Here is a 20,441-nt window from a genome sequence, read left to right on the forward strand (position 1 = left end):
GATCAGGATTATCTTTAGTCGTATTCATTCTGAAACCGTTTCAGTTGCTGTCTGGAGCCAAATGTTATTGTGTACTCTCTGTTTTAGTAACAAATTTCTATTGTTCTTTGTTACCTGTGAACATTTATCTTCTTGTAGCATGCATCACCCACAACGGGATACTAAGGTAGCGAAGAGGGTAAACATTTCTTTTTTTCGGTATATTTGTTTTGCTTTCAGGACCTTGTTCCGAAAGTTTTGCACTCTGCTTCCACATTTCACTGCAACTGTCTTCTTCTCTTGCTCCCTATCAATATCAGACCTTGTTTCATTTTTCTTTCATTGTCTCACTTGACCATTTGTCATGCCACTATCGCTCCTGTAGCTTTTCCAATTACAAGGTCAACAGTTAACAGTTGCGCTGTCTGACCTGGGGCATTGCTCGTTTGATCCAGATATGTTCAGTGGTGATACCCCCACTTGCTGCAGACAGGACAGCACAACTTCTGCACGACACACAGCACTTGCTGCACACCACCGAGCTTCTTCGGCAGCTTCTCACCCGTCGCAATCACCCCTGTCCAGAACTCGTCTTCTCTGCCTCCAGATTTTGAGAATCCCTCAGATTCATGGCCTGCTTTCCTTGCTGCACTGGCCCACTTCTTTCAGGTTTCTGTTCATCCTCAATTTTCTCTCCTGGCAGCCTCCAGCCCCACCACATCTGGCACACTCGCCTTGAATGCTGCCTCCCCTGACCCAACCTCAGCACCCACAGCCCACTGACTCCTGTGGCTCACTCTGCTTCCAACTCCTGCACTGTGGGCCCTTGCAGCTCCTGCACCACTGTCCATGCAGGCTCCTGGGCCACGAGCTCTGCTGGCGTTTCTGCACCACAGGCCCCAGCAGCACTCACTACAATGCTGCCTAATCCAGCACTGCTCACTTTGGTGCTACCTGTTCCAGCCCTTTCCCCTTTCCCTCACAAGCCTCCCTCTTGGGTGCCTCCTGCTATGGGACCACCAGCTCTAGTGCACCCAGCTTCAGTGCACCTCCCCTCCTCCCCACTGAAGCCAGCCTCTCCACAGCCAGCCCACTCAACGACCCTCTACATCGAGCTCTCTCTTGTACTTCCTGTCACCTCAGCATCCACTAACTCTGCAGACTCCTCTTCTCCACCCAATGGTCGTATCACTCATCTTTTTTCCACTTCCATTGACTCGAGCCAGTCACCTCCTGACATGCCTCACGTCATGCCACCTTTCTTTCTGTCTGTTGCTGATCTTCCACACTTGCTTCCACTGCTCTCTTTCACTTCCTCCCATTTTATTTTGGGTCTTATCTGCCTCATGTTCACGCCACCTTCCCCATGAGGCAGCCACGGTTGGCGTTCCTTATAAGTGTGGATCACGACCCTGGACTGCTGCTACCACTGGTGACGATAAGTCTACTGACTTCTTTGAGCATTCTGCTAGCACTGTTGTGCCAGGACCTGGCTACTACTATGGTCTCTCCAGCCCATATAACCCAGCCGGCCCCATTAGCACCCTCGTGTTCTGGTGGCCACCATTAATTTGAGTAGCTGTCTCCCATCAGCTGCCAGCATGCTGCCACCATCCTCCCAGTCAGCCAGCTTCAGCACCATACAGCATGCCTTGTAGTGTACAGGCCGGGCGCCCTCTGTGGCTTGTTCAAATACTGCTGGCTCCCTCAGTGCCATTCCTGGCGCCTATTCAGGCCCCTGCATGCTACCAGCCTGCAAACTGGTGGCCTGCATGATGCCAGCCTGCATGCCACAGGTCCACACAGCACACACCTATGGCTCACTTGCCATACACCACCGACAGATCCTCCCTGGTATTTCATCTACATCTACATCTACATCTACATCTATACTCCGCGAGCCACCTTACGGTGTGTGGCGGAGGGTACTTATTGTACCACTATCTGATCCCCCCTTCCCTGTTCCATTCACGAATTGTGCGTGGGAAGAACGACTGCTTGTAAGTCTCCGTATTTGCTCTAATTTCTCGGATCTTTTCGTTGTGATCATTACGCGAGATATATGTGGGCGGTAGTAATATGTTGCCCATCTCTTCCCGGAATGTGCTCTCTCGTAATTTCGATAATAAACCTCTCCGTATTGCGTAACGCCTTTCTTGAAGTGTCCGCCACTGGAGCTTGTTCAGCATCTCCGTAACGCTCTCGCGCTGACTAAATGTCCCCATGACGAATCGCGCTGCTTTTCGCTGGATCATGTCTATCTCTTCTATTAATCCAACCTGGTAAGGGTCCCATACTGATGAGCAATACTCAAGAATCGGACGAACAAGCGTTTTGTAAGCTACTTCTTTCGTCGATGAGTCACATTTTCTTAGAATTCTTCCTATGAATCTCAACCTGGCGCCTGCTTTTCCCACTATTTGTTTTATGTGATCATTCCACTTCAGATCGCTCCGGATAGTAACTCCTAAGTATTTTACGGTCGTTACTGCTTCCAATGATTTACCACCTATGGCATAATCGTACTGGAATGGATTTCTGCCCCTATGTATGCGCATTATATTACATTTATCTACATTTAGGGAAAGCTGCCAGCTGTCGCACCATTCATTAATCCTCTGCAGGTCTTCCTGGAGTACGTACGAGTCTTCTGATGTTGCTACTTTCTTGTAGACAACCGTGTCATCTGCAAATAGCCTCACGGAGCTACCGATGTTGTCAACTAAGTCATTTATGTATATTGTAAACAATAAAGGTCCTATCACGCTTCCTTGCGGTACTCCCGAAATTACCTCTACATCTGCAGATTTTGAACCGTTAAGAATGACATGTTGTGTTCTTTCTTCTAGGAAATCCTGAATCCAATCACAAACCTGGTCCGATATTCCGTAAGCTCGTATTTTTTTCACTAAACGTAAGTGCGGAACCGTATCAAATGCCTTCCTGAAGTCCAGGAATATGGCATCAATCTGCTCGCCAGTGTCTACGGCACTGTGAATTTCTTGGGCAAATAAGGCGAGCTGAGTTTCACATGATCTCTGTTTGCGGAATCCATGTTGGTTATGATGAAGGAGATTTGTATTATCTAAGAACGTCATAATACGAGAACACAAAACATGTTCCATTATTCTACAACAGATTGACGTAAGCGAAATAGGCCTATAATTATTCGCATCTGATTTATGACCCTTCTCGAAAATGGGAACGACCTGCGCTTTCTTCCAGTCGCTAGGTACTTTACGTTCTTCCAGAGATCTACGATAAATTGCTGATAGAAAGGGGGCAAGTTCTTTAGCATAATCACTGTAGAATCTTAAGGGTATCTCGTCTGGTCCGGATGCTTTTTCCGCTACTAAGTGATAGCAGTTGTTTTTCAATTCCGATATCGTTTATTTCAATATTTTCCATTTTGGCGTCCGTGCGACGGCTGAAGTCAGGGACCGTGTTACGATTTTCCGCAGTGAAACAGTTTCGGAACACTGAATTCAGTATTTCTGCCTTTCTTCGGTCGTCCTCTGTTTCGGTGCCATCGTGGTCAACGAGTGACTGAATAGGGGATTTAGATCCGCTTACCGATTTTACATATGACCAAAACTTTTTAGGGTTCTTGTTTAGATTGTTTGCCAATGTTTTATGTTCGAATTTGTTGAATGCTTCTCTCATTGCTCTCTTTACGCTCTTTTTCGCTTCGTTCAGCTTTTCCTTATCAGCTATGATTCGACTACTCTTAAACCTATGATGAAGCTTTCTTTGTTTCCGTAGTACCTTTCATACATGATTGTTATACCACGGTGGATCTTTCCCCTCGCTTTGGACCTTAGTCGGTACGAACTTATCTAAGGCGTACTGGACGATGTTTCTGAATTTTTTCCATTTTTGTTCCACATCCTCTTCCTCAGAAATGAACGTTTGATGGTGGTCACTCAGATATTCTGCGATTTGTGCCATATCACTCTTGTTAAGCAAATATATTTTCCTTCCTTTCTTGGCATTTCTTATTACACTTGTAGTCATTGATGCAACCACTGACTTATGATCACTGATACCCTCTTCTACATTCACGGAGTCGAAAAGTTCCGGTCTATTTGTTGCTATGAGGTCTAAAACGTTAGCTTCACGAGTTGGTTCTCTAACTATCTGCTCGAAGTAATTCTCGGACAAGGCAGTCAGGATAATGTCACAAGAGTCTCTGTCCCTGGCTCCAGTTCTGATTGTGTGACTATCCCATTCTATACTTGGTAGATTGAAGTCTCCCCCTATTACAATAGTATGATCACGAAACTTCTTCACGACGTTCTGCAGGTTCTCTCTGAGGCGCTCAACTACTACGGTTGCTGATGCAGGTGGTCTATAGAAGCATCCGACTATCATATCTGACCCACCTTTGATACTTAACTTAACCCAGATTATTTCACATTCGCATTCGCTAATAACTTCACTGGATATTATTGAATTCTTTACTGCTATAAATACTCCTCCACCATTGGCGTTTATCCTATCCTTGCGGTATATATTCCATTCTGTGTCTAGGATTTCGTTACTGTTCACTTCCGGTTTTAACCAACTTTCCGTTCCTAATACTATATGCGCACTATTTCCTTCAATAAGAGATACTAATTCAGGAACCTTGCCCTGGATACTCCTGCAGTTTACCAATATTACGTTAACTTTTCCTGTTTTTTGTCTCTGAGGACGGACGTTCTTTATCAACGATGATAATGTTCTCTCTGGTAAGCCGTCAGGTATTTTATCGTTTCGCCCAAGGGGGGGTCCCTCTAACCTAAAAAACCCCCGTGTGCACGCCACACATACTCTGCTACCCTAGTAGCTGCTTCCGGTGTGTAGTGCACGCCTGACCTGTCTAGGGGGGCCCTACAGTTCTCCACCCAATAACGGAGGTCGATGAATTTGCAACCATTATAGTCGCAGAGTCGTCTGAGCCTCTGGTTTAGACCCTCCACACGGCTCCAAACCAGAGGACCGCGATCGACTCTGGGCACTATGCTGCAGATATTAAGCTCAGCTTGCACTCCGCGTGCGATGCTGGTTGTCTTCACCAAATCAGCCAGCCGCCGGAAGGAACCAAGGATGGCCTCAGAACCCAAGCGGCAGGCGTCATTCGTTCCGACATGTGCTACTATCTGCAGCCGGTCACACCCAGTGCGTTCAATAGCTGCCGGAAGGGCCTCCTCCACATTACGGACGAGACCCCCCGGCAAGCACACCGAGTGCACACTGGCATTCTTCCCCGACCTACCCGCTATTTTCCTGAGGGGCTCCATAACCCGCCTAACGTTGGAGCTCCCTATAACTAATAGGCCCGCCCTCTGTGACTGTCGGGACCTTGCCGGAGAATCGGCCACTGGCCCAACAGCGAGGCATCCTGTGGTGGCTCGGAAACGATGTCATCACCAGTAGGAAGCACCCCGTACCTGTTGGAAAGGGGTAAGGCAGCTGCCACGCGGCCAGATCCCACCTTCGCCTTTCGGCCAGGCACGCGCGAGCCCACCACTGTCCGCCATTCACCCTGGAGTGATGGCTGACCGGTAAGATGCTCACTGCCGGAAGACGCAGCGACATCAGGGGTTCCATGTGATTCCAAGGCCACCGAATTAGGCATAGGTCTCACCACAGTTGCCCCAACGCCACTACGAGCCGACGCCTGTGCCTCGAGCTCGATGAGCCTAACAGACAAAGCCTCCACCTGCCCCCGAAGTGTGGCCAATTCTCCTTGCGTCCGCTCACAACAACCACAGTCCCTACACATGACTATGTTTACCCTACTCTATACGGTGACAAATTCCCAAGATAATCTTCTGATGAGCTACTCTGATAATCCAGGAACACTCACTGAAATACGAGACGCGAAAACTACGCTAGGTTTTCCCAGAAAAACTATTTAAAGGCTAAGCGCAGCAAATAAGTACAAAAACGCTTTATACAAACAGTACTCGCTGCTGCTGGTGCTCTCGCTCTGGCTGTCACAAGACAACTGCTGATTCAAGTGACTAGTGGCTAACGGCCGCGAAACAAACAAAAGACGGTTTTAGGGCGCTTTCTGTTCTAAACGATCAAGAAAACACTAAAAAATCTAACACGAAAACTACGTAAAGTTTTATCAAGAACTGTTAGTTACTATGCAGAGCAGATAAACACAAATAGAATCCCTTCCTTAGTGGAAGGTCGTAAACAAAATGCAAAATAAACGCTTTATACAAACAGTACTCGCTGCTGCTGGTGCTCTCGCTCTGGCTGTCACAAGACAGAGGCACAGGCACAGGCACATGCCACCATTGTGGCATCACATTCTCAGTCCAGCAGTGGCATTTCTTCATCTACTGCTGCTCCTGCTGAACACACCTTGTCCCATCCACATGTGAGGCCCTTCATCCTGTCATCCTTTCTGCCTGTTACTGATGTCCCACCCACAACCTTGGGGACCTGCTTCTTTCCCCAGGCTTGTTCTCTTCGGAGTATTTGTCACACACAACTCTTGCAATTTTTGCCTCTGACAGACCTTTGTCAGTGCATGATGTACCTACTCCAGTGCTCTGGTCTACTCTGCTCCACCCTGGTTGCTGGCCTCGGGCATCTCCTGTCATGATCATTTGCTGCATGCTCCATGGTCTACTTCACTCTGCAGAGTGTCCGCCTTTTATCTTCAGAGCACCATCTCAGGGCCCTTAGATCAACTTCCCTGGCCCTCCTTTTCTCTGGTCCTCAAAGTTTTGCAGTAAGCCTGGCCACGACAGGTCACACTGTCTTCAGTGACTCAATCACTTTTCTCGACAGTGACCTTGCCTGATTCCTGTTTATTCTCAGGTCCACTTCTCCAAAATGGCTTCACCATCTCCTCTGTTGTGAAGAGGAATGCTGTATCCTTGGCTGCCATCTAAAGCACAGTGACTGTCTATGCAGTGAGAAGACTCCACCATTACCTTAGTCAGGAAGAGGAATTTGACATCTGGCTGGCAACTTACCATACAGCCGCACACCACACAATAGAGCGCTGGGGGTTGCCATCTTGTTGAGGTGCCTACTACTCAACTGCAGCCCAAATTGCCTAAGATAGCTGCTTCAGTACATGCGGGCAACAGATCTGCTGTATACTGTGTTGCTCTTGCTGGTAGCAGCTTGCCTCCATGAGCCATGTGATACTTCACAACTTCCTCATACTCCTTGCCTGGGAAGCTTTACACAATGTCACCTAGCAGCTTGTCAGCCAGTGCAAGTTCCAGTCACAATCCTGACATCAAAACTGTACATCTGAGGTTCCAGAAGTAATTCATCAGAGCATAGTACAAGCCCATTGGAACCTACCTAGGACATCACCAGCACCACACAAACAGATCTTGTCTATGGCAGTGTCTCCTTTACTGTGACAGATTGTCTACTCACCTTGTACCTCCAATACTGTTACTGTGTTAGTGACAAACTTTCATCAGATCAGCGTGATCTTTCAGTTGCACTCATTCCAAAATCATTTTTATTCCTATCCAGAACCAAATGTTATTGTATACTCTCTGTGTTAGTAATCAAGTTCTATTGTTATTGATTATCTGGGCAAATCTCTTGATGAGCTACAAGCTTGCATCATCCACAACAGGATACAAAAATATGTAGAACTCGACACACTGCCACTGGATTGCCACTTTGTTATCAACTTCTGAACATTACTCTCACTGGAGTGTGGAAATTTTTCATAAAATTTTCATAAACGTTCTTGAATTGAACCACTATGGATGTAACGTCAACTATAAATGCTTATTCGTCCACAGAATACAGCATGCTTTCATTGAATAACTTACAGAATGATGAAATGATATTCACACCACTTGAAATAAACAATTGGAACTGTAACAGTTAACCAGTCCTTCATGTGAATGGAAGATTGGTTGAGTGGAAACAATAAAATTATAGTATGTTTGTTATGGAATGGGTCAACTTTTATTTTGGACATATTGTAGCTCACACTCCAGGTGTTGAGAAAACAAAATAAGTAAATTCTTTAGCATGCAAGCCTTCAGGAGTTGTTTAAAGTATTACAATTTTTGGGATAAACTACTTTTCAAGGAATGTGGAATAATCATGGAAAATATTTGCATCAGTTAAACTTGCCTTAAAAAACCTGTTCTAATTGGTATTTGGTAGAAGGCAATAAGGAATGTAAGAGTCAGATTATTATGAATGTTATATACTTATGTTCAGAAAAAAGCAGAACACCTTGAACTATTAGAGAAAGGATATTCATATTCACAGAACATGTACATTAGTATGTTCTACAGAAATGATTAGCATTTGACCCACATCGGCCCACAGGTTTGAGGTCAACATTGATATTGCAGTACAACACCACCTACTGGTAAAATGTGCCAGTGGCTCTCATTGTCATTAAAAACCCAAGGTAATGGATCAGTGTGACCTGAGCAGACATGCAGGATGTCTCACGGACATATGCATGAACTGTACCATCAAATCAGTGAGTTTGAAAGAGGGTGCATTACTGGAATGAGAAAATGTGATGCATACATCCAGGAAATTGCTTCGTACGTGGGACGAAGAGTTTCGGCAGTGCAGAATGTTTCATGGAAGGCCGTAGAATGTGACAAGATCAGTCAGGTCACACCACCCACAATACCCTTAGAGAAAATTGACACCTCATCCACATAGCATTGTAGGTCAGAAACACAAACTCCTCAACTCTGGTTCAACAGTGGAACACTGTAACACACTGCACACAATTGGTGGTAGTCCAACGCAGTTTATTATGGCATGGGCTGTGTGTGCATTGTCCAGTTCCCCACCTACCTTTGACGAATGTGCAGAAATGTGCTAGACAGTACACTTGGGACAGGAATGGCATCAGATAGTGTTTTCAGACAAATCTAATTTCTGTTTGTTTGAAAATGATGGACTCATTTTAGTCTGCCACAGACAGCTGGAGTGGCGTCACAGAGACACATTCACACAAGACATACAGTGCCAGCTCAAGACCTTATGGTGTACGGTGCTATTGGATACAACTACAAATTACAGTTGGTGTGTGTCCAGAGCACTTTGACCAGTTTGAACGCGAATGACATCCTGCGACCCGTAGTAATACCCTTTCTGCACAATACCCCAGAAGCCATTTTTCAGTAAGATAATGCACAGCCACATGTTGCTGCATGAAAATGAGCCTTCTTGATGTCACAGGATGTAAGACTTTTGCCCTGGCATGCCAGATCTCCAGACTAGTCACCAATCAAAAACAATAGGGTATGGTGAAATGGTGGTGCAGCACTGTGAACCAATGCCAACCACCACAGACGAACTCTGGAACCAGATGAAAGCAGCATGGATGACTATACCACAGGACACCATTTGCACCTTATACGCATCAATGCCATCACATATGGAACAGGTTATCAGGGCCCATGGCAGACCATGTGCCTACTATGCACTGAAGTGACTGAAATGCTGATCATTTCTATGGAACATACAAATGTAAATGTACTGCAAATATGAACGTCCTATCTTTAGTCATTCAAGGTGTTCTGTTTCTTTCTGAACATGAGTGGTGGTCAGAAAGAGTGTGTAAAGCTTTTAAGGGCATTATACGGGAGGGTGTACTGAGAAATAATCGTTAAGAGAATAATTTTATATGTTGCATTGTTTCTAAGTTATTTAGCATTGAAATTAACCCATTCAGGTTGCTGTGTGTGCACATTCAAGCTGCTTGCCAGAGAAAGTGTTGCCAAACATTTTCTTTGTTTGGTTTCCTCAGACTGAACTAATGTCGCTTTTGCTCATCTAGCTTAAATTTATAATTCTGAAAATGTTTCATTTTAAGTGATAATGAGCATTTGAACAAGAAGTAACTCACAGATCCACAGACTTCTGTGCATTACCACATTTTAGTTGATGCAAGTGCTTAAATTTGTGATTGGCTAACTTCAGTGTAAATAACTCAAAAACACCAAAAAATATTGATTTTTCTTTCTTTCTTTCTTTTCATTTCACAACAACCTGGAACACCCTTATAAGCTTTTTAGATTGTTTCTGACCACCCTGTACAGGGAAAAAAATTATAGTATGTGCAGTGATGTAAATATCAGATAAACAGTTTGTGGGCTTGGGAGAACACTTCTTATTGTTCCTGGTTCTATAACTTTTCTACTGTAAATTTAGTGTATAAACATATTTTTTTTTCTAATGGGCACACTGCTTATCAAGAGAGAGACGATTGTCATTGCTTACCTCCTATTATCTTCCCATATCTTTACTCTCCAATCAGCACTACATGAAGCAAAAATATCTGGACAGTATTTATTGAAATCTATTTTATACACTGCCATATGATGTGCTTCATACGTTGCCAAGAATAGGGAAGAGTATGCAGTACTGCATTTGTAAATTTGCCCATCTTCACTGCCAACCAAAAAAATTAAAGGCTCCTTTGGATGAAAAGCTATTGCAGTACCACACCCTGAAACAAATAAATCATTGGAACATCTTAAATGACAAAAACAATTGTTTAATATTAAAGACAAAGTGAAGAAACTCACATGAAGATATTACAAAAATTAACTACAACCAGAAAATCTAAAAACTTCCAGCTACCAGGTGGCAGGCCTGTACATACATATTTATGTCCATACTTTGCAAATGACTCTGAATTGTGTGGCAGAGGGTACTTCCCATTGTACCAGTTATTATGGCATCTTCCTGTTCCATAACTTATGGAATGTAGGAAGAATGATCATTTCAACACCACTGTGCATGCTGTAATTAGTCTAATCTTGTCTTCATGGTCCCTACTACAGGAGCAATACATAGAGAACTGGAATATATCCCTTAATTCACTTTTTAAAGCTGGTTCTTGAAACTTTGTAAGTAGGATTTCTTAGGATAGTTTGTGTCTGTGTTCATGCATTTGCCAGTTCAGGTTCTTCGGTACATCTGTGACACTCTCCCATGGGTCTAACAAACCTATGACCATTTGTGCTGCTCTTCTCTGCTAATGTTCAATACACTTCTGTTAGTGCTATTTAGTATGAGTCCCACACACATGAGCAGTACTTTAAGGTGGGTCACATCAGTGATTTGTAAGTAATCTTACACTAATTGAATTTCCTTTGTGTTCTAGTAATGGACAAAGGCTACCATCTGCTTTACCTGCAACTGAGCTTATGTGACTGTTTCATTTCATATCCCTACAAATTGTTATATCTCTCTATTTGTATGACTTCACTGATTTCAGTTCTAATTTTTTGATGTAGTACTCATAGGATACTAACTTTTTTAGTTTTGTGAAGTGCACAATTTTACATTTCTGAACATTTAAAGCAAACTGCAAATCTTTGCACCACTTTGAAATCTAATCAAGATCCGAGTGGATAATTTTGCAGTTTCTTACAGAGAGTACTTCATTATCAAAATCCACAATCCAGTCACAAGCTTTGCTTGATTTACTATACAAATCTACTTTTGGTAATAAGTGTAGGTGTAGTGCTGAGTCAAATTATTTTTGGAAATCAAGAAACACTGCATCTATCTGACTGCTTTCAGCCATGGCTTTCAGGATTTCTTGTGAGAAAAGTGCAAATTGGACTACACATGATAGATGTTTTCAGGATCCCACAAGGGTCCCACCACACTTCCCTGGGGTGCACCCTAAGTTACTTCTACATTTGATGATGACTCTCCAACCAAGACAGCATACTGTGTCCTCCATACCAAAAAGTCCTCAATGCAGTCACAAATTTCACTTGACACCCTGCATGATTGTTCTTTTGACAATAATCATAGGTGTGGTAGTGAGTAAAATGCTTTTCAGAAATCAAGAAATACTGCATTTACATGGTTACCATGACCCAAAGCTTTTAGTATGTCATGTGAAAAAAAGTGTGAGTTGGGTTTCACATGATCAATGTTTTTGAAATCCATGCAGGTTTGCATTGAGGAGGTCATTCTGTGCAAGATACCTCATTATGTTTGAGCTCAGAATAAGTTGTAAGATTCTACAACAAATTGATGTCAAGGATATTGGATGGTAGTTTTGTGGATCACTTCTACTACCCTTCTCGTAGATGGGTGTGACCTGTAATTTCTTCCAACTACTAAGCACAGTTTTTTGTTTGTAGGATCTACAGCAGACTGCAGTTAAAACAGGGGGTAATTTAGCCACAAATTTGATACAGCATATGATAGGGATAGCATTGGACCCTGGAGATTTGTTAGATTCTAGTGATTACAGTTGTTTCTCAACAACTCTGGCACTAATATTTACTAATATTCAGGAATTAACAGGAATGCTAGTCAGGCCTGGGGCAAATTGAGACACACTAGGATAGGACAAGAGGAATATCAGCAATCAGATGGCAGCAACTAATGATATATGAAAACTTAAGAAAGCAGAAATTACAAGATGGTGAATCGACAAGTCAAGAGATAATAAACAAATATACTGGAGCTGTAAGTGTAAATATGACGAAATTTAGCATGACAGAGAGAACAGAAAGAGGAAGAAAATCATGGATCAGAAGTTTAAGGATAGAAATGAAATAAGATGACTCACAGAATGGAAAAGAAAATAAAAAAAGATGATATAAGGAAACATAAATATGGTAATGGGAAGTCCTTGGTGAAATATAAATAATGGCAGGAGTAAAGATAACAGATCACCACACAGCTGAGGCACAGAGTAGTTGATAGGTATACAAACAAGATGGAAAATGTTTCTAAATTTTCAGATGAACTCTTCTTCAGAGCTAACAAAGTACACATACACACACTTGAATACACACAAGTACAAGAAAGACTTGTTTGAAAGCTTAGCAATGTTTTCACTCATTTTTTTAAATGCCTATCAACCAGCTATACAGTGACTTGTTATTTTTACTCCTTCTGTTATTTTAAAAAATCAATATGAATGAGTTGGAGAATGATGGTAAAGTAAGAGATGTGAGAAGTAAAATGTTGTGAAAAGAAGGTCAGCCAGTTAGTGGCAAAAATTAAATATTTTCTGTGGGGAAAGTTTTTACTTGGACCATGTTTAGACACTGGTACTGACAGGAAGGATTAAAATTCTTAGCACATTCTGTGCTTTTCGTCTATTTCCGCTGATTGCACAGTGATCATGATGCTGACACTAAGTGCTGAGAGGTGACTACATGAAGACTGTTATCACAAAGGTCACCACGCAAAAGTCTGTTTCCCTAATTTTTTCTTATTGTACCACTAATGGTAACAGAAAAATAGTGGTGGAACAGGCATAGGAAAAGCTTTGCACTGTTGTTAATGTTGAGTATATATGATGATTGACAAAGAAATGAGATCTAACCAGGATGGTGCATAGGATGGGAAGATGACAAAAACCTACTCTGGCTAGTGTGAGGAGAGTAGAGCATAGACTGTGCTTAATTTCAGGGTAAAACATGTGAAACACTTACCACTAATCAAAAAGTTATTGACTTCATTTTGGACCAGCCTAGTACATTCGACAAGAGATTTAACACATTGTTATCATAAGGTGATTCATAATATTTTTCTGTGCCTGTGATGGAACAACCATGTAATTGTGACTTGTATGGTGGCTTAATTATGACAACTGAAGGCAGTGGTGAGTCTGGTTGTGTAGCAAATCAGTATATGTGTTGGTAAAAAGTTTTATACTGTATGAAAGGGAATTACATGGGGAGAGTATGACAACTGTTTGTTAAAGATATTAAAATGAAAATAAATATGGAGATAGTCATCAGTAAGATGGAAGTCAACACTGAGGAAGATGACTAAGGATCAAGGAAATCTTTATCTGTAAAAATAGATTTTTATATTTTGAAAAATTACCATCTTCTCTATGGGGTACAAATGGTGAAATCATCATTAGTGCATTGTAACCATAGGAGGAGTTAATAGTCCATGGACTTCACTGATGAGATCTACAAGAATAAAAGAGGGGAATGGGGAGGGTTCTTTGTAGTTTCCATGTCATATATTTAATGTGTTTACCCTCTAAAGATATATCTGTTATTAGGTATACAAAAATTATGAATCTGAGAAGAAATGGTGTCTGTATGTTGCCTTTCAGTTTGGCATTTGCTGATGAAGTTACAAGATGATGGCCTAAGTGAAAGTACCTAAAGTTTCATCACAAAAAATTGTGAATTGGGCAATGAAAAAGCATGTGTAAACAACACGTACAGATGAAATCACAAAGCTTAAAGAATGTATTTCAAGCCTGCAATTAGTTATTGGTGAATTAAGAACGAGTATCTCAAAACTTCAGAATGAAAAACTTGAACCACTGTCGAAGCAAAACTCGACAAATCTTCCTCAATATAGTTCAAACAACTCCGAAACAAACAAGTCGTATAAAAATAGCAGACATAAAGTGAAAACTACTGAAGACTCTGCAGAATTGGGAAATTTAGTGAATGTCAACAGATCTCAAATACTTTCTAATACGAACTATGCAAAAGCTGTGAACAATGTGATACCACATGACAAGATCGAAGATGGTGCAAACGAGACAAGATAGGAACATATTCCACCATGGAAAAACAACCAACATAACAGGAATGTGAACAAGATACATGTACCGACTTTCAGAATCCTTCTCCGTTATTTCCATTTCTTGCTGGCACAAAAAATGATGTGGAAAATATAATCCAAGATGACACTGTACCTGTACTACAGACTAAGTAACAGTAATCATACTGCAAAAAGTAGGCCTACGTATAAAATTGACATCTACATTGATAGCCAAGGGTGAGGAATAGCCTCTGAATTGAGAAGTATATGTAAACACAGGATCAACAGCATGATAAAACCAGGAGCAGATCTCAAGGCAGCAACAGTCAGCCACAAAAAACACTCAGATTAAATTGTAATGATTTTTCTGTCTTTCTTGCGGGTACTAATGACACAACAAAAAATTAGGCAAAAGATCTCATACCAAACCCTTAAATGGAGGCTGCACAAATTTAGAAATATGAATGTGACCATATTTTCTATACCCCACTGTCACGACATACACAATTGGTCTTGTGTGAATAAGGAAGGGGAAAAGAAACAGGTAAAGCAAAGCAAAATCTATGCTGGGACTTTAAAAATGCAACATACGTTGACATAAGCACACTATGGAAATGATCCATACAACACTTGGTTTTCACATCAGCAGACTGGGAAAGGCATTTGTTAGCAGTAAGATCATCGAAATGGCTCATTTGAAAACAAACACACTGCAATGCACTAATGCACTAATTATACCACTGAAAGACAAAAGTGCATTAACTTCAGCACCGACTTCTATCAAGAGTGATGAAAAAAATGCTGTTTTACTGGAGGTAAACATTACTGCAGCTGCGTTTCTTATAATTCAGACATATCACGCAATTGTACAACTGAGAAAGAAAACAATGATCAAATGTTTACATTGCTGCAGGTCAGTTCTCTTGTAGGAGAAATTAGAATTGGAACATTTTTGTAACATTAAGATTGTAGATGTGACATGTGGGGCAGAACATTGGCTAACAGAAAATGAAATTGACAGTTTCATTCCTCAAGGACATGTAGTAGCTGACATGATGTGTAGGAAAAAGGGAAAAAAATGGTGGAGCTGGGATTTACATTAAGAATAGGCTAAAATTTTCAAAACCAGATGTGACACTGTATTGTTCAGAAATAAATGCTAAATTTAGTTGTATGAGCCTAAGTGAAGAAAATGTAATAATTGTTAGCCCGTATAGGTCTCCAAATTGAGATATAAATGTATTTTTTGAACAGTTTGAGTTAATGTCTACGAAACACCTTAAACTTAAAACAAAAGTCATTATCAGTGGAGATTTTAATACTGAAATGGCAGACTGAAAGCAACAAGACTAGAACATTATTGAATATTTTAAGATCCTTAAACCAGCATTTGCACAAACACGGGTTGGGGTTGGGTTGTTTGGGGGAAGAGACCAAACAGCGAGGTCATCGGTCTCATCGGATCAGGGAAGGATGGGGAAGGAAGTCGGCCGTGCCCTTTCAAAGGAACCATCCCGGCATTTGCCTGGAACGATTTAGGGAAATCACAGAAAACCTAAATCAGGATGGCCGGACGCGGGATTGAACTGTCGTCCTCCCGAATGCGAGTCCAGTGTGCTAACCACTGCGCCACCTCGCTCGGTGCACAAACACGTCTTCTACTCGCAATGATACATGTCTAGACAATATTATTGTAATTTACATAGAGAAAAATATGTGGTTAGTCTGACTGTTGGAGTTTTTGCAGATCATGATCCTTTGCTTTTAACAGTTTAACACAAGCATACAACTTATTACAATAAATCTAAAGTGGCTTGGATGAGAGGTCAGAGAGAGGAACACATTATGTTGTTTACTGACAAGTTTAGTAACATGAACACAAAATAGGACTCTACTTATGGGTGTCAAACAGGAAAATCTGGAGTTGAAAAAGGTTCTGATGATCTCTTTATAAAATACAGAGACTTATGGTATTTGTGTTCCCTACTAATAAAAGTTAGTTCCCCAGGTAGACCTAACCATAAAAACACAAAAATCAACTGGTATACAAAAGAATTGGCAGAAATTAGAGAAAATGTGCTTGTATTGTATCAAATGCATGAAAATGAGGATAATCAAGGGGAGGAGGATAGGAGTAGGACTTACAATGAATACCTTAGGAATAAAAAGCGTACACAGAAGGTGCTCCAAATAAGTGCAGGGCAGCATGGGAAGTTATTAGACACAATAATTCTTCCAGCCAGGCATGCCAAACTCGGCTTGATTCATGATATCTGAATGACTAGTTTGTCATGTCAGTCAGGCAACTAGGAGATATAATTAAGACCTCAGATACTTCCGCAAGGGATCTATTCGGTCCTCAGCTGCCCTAAGAACCTTTATTTCACTGGGAAAAAATCACACCTGATGAGGTCTGTAAAACTGTTCCCAAATCATCCAATTCCATAAATATGGACTGCTACTGGATGTCCAATCATGCTGTTAAAAGAACAGTTCACTTGATAAGTGAGCCACTAAGTTTTATTTTTAATAAATGTTTAGAGTATGGAGTATTTCCGGATTCACTTGAAATCTCAAAAGTCATCCTCATATACCCAAAAGGGTGATAAATTACTCCCCCAGAATTACTGACCAGTTTCTACTGTGCCAATACTCTCAAAAATATTTGAATCGCTCATGTACATTCAATTAAGTAATTATATCTAAAAACAAAGATGATGTAACTTTCCAAACGAAAGTGTTGGCATGTTGATAGACATACAAACAAACACAAACACAAAATTCAAGCTTTCGCAACAAACTGTTGCCTCATCAGGAAAGAGGGAAGGAGAGGGAAAGACGAAAAGATGTGGGTTTTAAGGGAGAGGGTAAGGAGTCATTCCAATCCCGGGAGCGGAAAGACTTACCTTAGGGGGAAAAAAAACAGGTATACACTCACACACACACACATATCCATCCGCACATATACAGACACAAGCAGACATTTGTAAAGGCAAAGAGTTTGGGCAGAGATGTCAGTCGAGGCGGAAGTACAGAGGCAAAGATGTTGTTGAATGACAGGTGAGGTATGAGTGGCGGCAACTTGAAATTAGTGGAGGTTGAGGCCTGGTGGGTAACGGGAAGAGAGGATATACTGAAGGGTAAGTTCCCATCTCCGGAGTTCTGACAGGTTGGTGTTAGTGGGAAGTATCCAGATAACCTGGACGGTGTAACACTGTGCCAAGATGTGCTGGCCGTGCACCAAGGCATGTTTAGCCACAGGGTGATCCTCATTACCAACAAACACTGTCTGCCTGTGTCCATTCATGCGAATGGACAGTTTGTTGCTGGTCATTCCCACATAGAAAGCTTCACAGTGTAGGCAGATCAGTTGGTAAATCATGTGGGTGCTTTCACACATGGCTCTGCCTTTGATCGTGTACACCTTCCGGGTTACAGGACTGCAGTAGGTGGTGGTGGGAGGGTGCATGGGACAGGTTTTACACCGGGGGCGGTTACAAGGGTAGGAGACACAGGGTAGGGAAGGTGGTTTGGGGATTTCATGGCCACTTGGGGGGGGGGGGGGGGGAGAAAAAAAATCATGATAACATTCACTGATCACTTGTGCATGAGGCAATAGGCAACATCCCACCTGTAGTGTGGGCACAGTCTGTGCAGCATGCTGAAAAGCTTCAGGAAGAATAATTTTACAGGGAAGTGATGATGGATATAAGCCTTGAACCCATCATCATAAATTTACAATCAAATTGTTTGGAAACATATTAAAAAAGGAGTGATGGTGGTATTGCGATGTAGACTTTGGAACAAAGTAATAACATTTCTTAGTTTTAAAGACTTGTGGTTTAAAAAACGTGTTTGTCAACATATCTGTTGCGTGCATAATAATGAGAACATCATAGCCTTTTTGATTAGGACTTTGTATAGCAATTTTCTCTGGATAAGGAAAAGCATGGGGTCATTCACAAGTACAAAAAGAAAACTGTTAAGTTTCAGTTACATGATAAATTACACACAACATCACAGCCTGCCAATTTGACTACAATTATGAACAACTTAAACTGGAATGATCACATAGATAATATTGTGGAGAAGCAAACCAAAGACTGTGTTTCATTGGCAGAAAACTTAGAAGGTGCAACATGACTACACTATGCTTTTTTGTCTTCTGCTAGAGTACTGCTGTGCAGTATCCTTACTGGATAGGATTGACTGCGAACATTGAAAAAGTCCAAAGATGGCCAGCTTGTTTTGTATTATCTCAAAATAAAGAAAAAGAGTGTCATGGATATGATAAATGAGTAGGGGTGGTAATTGTTAAAAAAGAGATGTTTTCCCTTGTGGTGAGATCTTTTCAGAAAATTTCAATCACCAACTTTCTGATCTGAATGTGAAAATATTTTGTCGCCAATCTAGATATGGAGAAATGACCATGATAAAAAAAAAAAAAGAGAAATCAGAGCTTATCCAGAAAGATTTAAGTGTTCATTTTTTCCACACATTGTTAAAGAGTGGAGAGGTAGCGAAATAGTTTGAAGATGGTTAAAAGAACCCTCTGTCAGGCCCTTATGTGAGCACTGCAGACTAGTCACATAGATGTAGATGTAGACTTAAGACTATATGGAAGGTAATGAAATGAGAAGCACGACAGCAAGCCACAGAATAGGACAACATAACTATTGAACATAAAGAAAGGGCTATAAATGATGAGTCACAGGTAGAAAATTTATTTAATAATCATTTCTTAAATACAGCAAAAAAAAGGACAAATAGTTAAAGAGAAAATTCACAGTAGAATGTTGTCTCATAAAATTTAGTCATACAAATGTATCACCATTTCTCCTTCAGAAATTAAGAAAATTATATATGCTCTCAAAAATAATAGCTCATCTGGATTCGATGGTGTTTCTTACAGAGTACTAAAGATTTGTTCCCATGTAATAAGCCTCATCTTATCTGAAGTGTGTGATGCATCACTAACTCAACACATTTCTCCAGAGAGACTAAAATATGCTGTTGCTAAAATTGTCTTTAAGAAAGGTGACAAGAGAGATGTCAGTAACTGTTGATCTGTTTCTCTGCTGATGTCATTTTCTAGAATTTTTGAGAAGGTGATGTTTTCTAGAAAATATCTCACCTGAACAACAATAATGTCCTCAACAAATTGCAGTTTGGATTTAAGAAGAGTTGCTCTGTTGAGAATCCCATTTACATGGTCACTTTCCAAATTTTACAACTATTAAATAACAAAAAAGTTATTTTCTGCGCCTTATCTAAGGAAAATGACTGTGTGAATCACAATAGTCTCCTAGATAAACTGAAATTTTATGGGAGTGGTAGTATAGCCAACCAACGGATAATGTCATATCTAACCAACAGTATGCAGATATTGTTCTTAGTAATTGAACCAATGTAGTCTGAGGATATTATTCTGACTGGGTGGAAATCACATATGGCATTCCCCAAGGGTCAATCTTACATCCACTATTGTTCCTCATAATGTGTAAATGGTCTTCAGTCTAATATACAACAAGCAGAATAAGTTCTTTTTGCAGATGGCATTAGTATTGTAATCGACCCAAGCATACATATGCCAACAAAATAAATAGTAAACAAGGTGTTAAATGTATCATTGACTAGTTTTCTGCGAATAGTCTCACTCTCAATTTTAAACAGACGCAACATAACCAGTTCTGCACATAGAGGGGTACTATACCAACAATAAGTGTAACACATGGTGAGGAAAAAATAAATGGGATGGAAACTTCAAAAGTCTTAGGTGTTCAACTTAGTTCATCCACATTTGCACTTAGAACCATTGGAAATCATTGGGAGAGACAAACGAGTAAGTTGATATATTTTACATACACTCCTGGAAATGGAAAAAAGAACACATTGACACCGGTGTGTCAGACCCACCATACTTGCTCCGGACACTGCGAGAGGGCTGT

At 41.2% G+C, this 20,441-nt stretch overlaps 1 protein-coding gene across 1 annotated transcript in view; it reads right to left on the minus strand.

Moving 5' to 3' along the window:
• Positions 1–20,441, minus strand: part of LOC126263309 (dynein intermediate chain 2, ciliary) — a 196,700-nt gene that overhangs the window by 34,776 nt on the left and 141,483 nt on the right. Inside the window, exon 7 of the mRNA XM_049960398.1 lies at positions 10,219–10,447. Coding sequence (XP_049816355.1) covers positions 10,219–10,447 — 229 coding nt within the window. The remainder of the gene's footprint in view (positions 1–10,218; positions 10,448–20,441) is intronic.

This window comes from Schistocerca nitens, chromosome 6, assembly GCF_023898315.1.
Source record: "Schistocerca nitens isolate TAMUIC-IGC-003100 chromosome 6, iqSchNite1.1, whole genome shotgun sequence".
In the NCBI taxonomy this organism is placed as follows: domain Eukaryota; kingdom Metazoa; phylum Arthropoda; class Insecta; order Orthoptera; family Acrididae; genus Schistocerca; species Schistocerca nitens.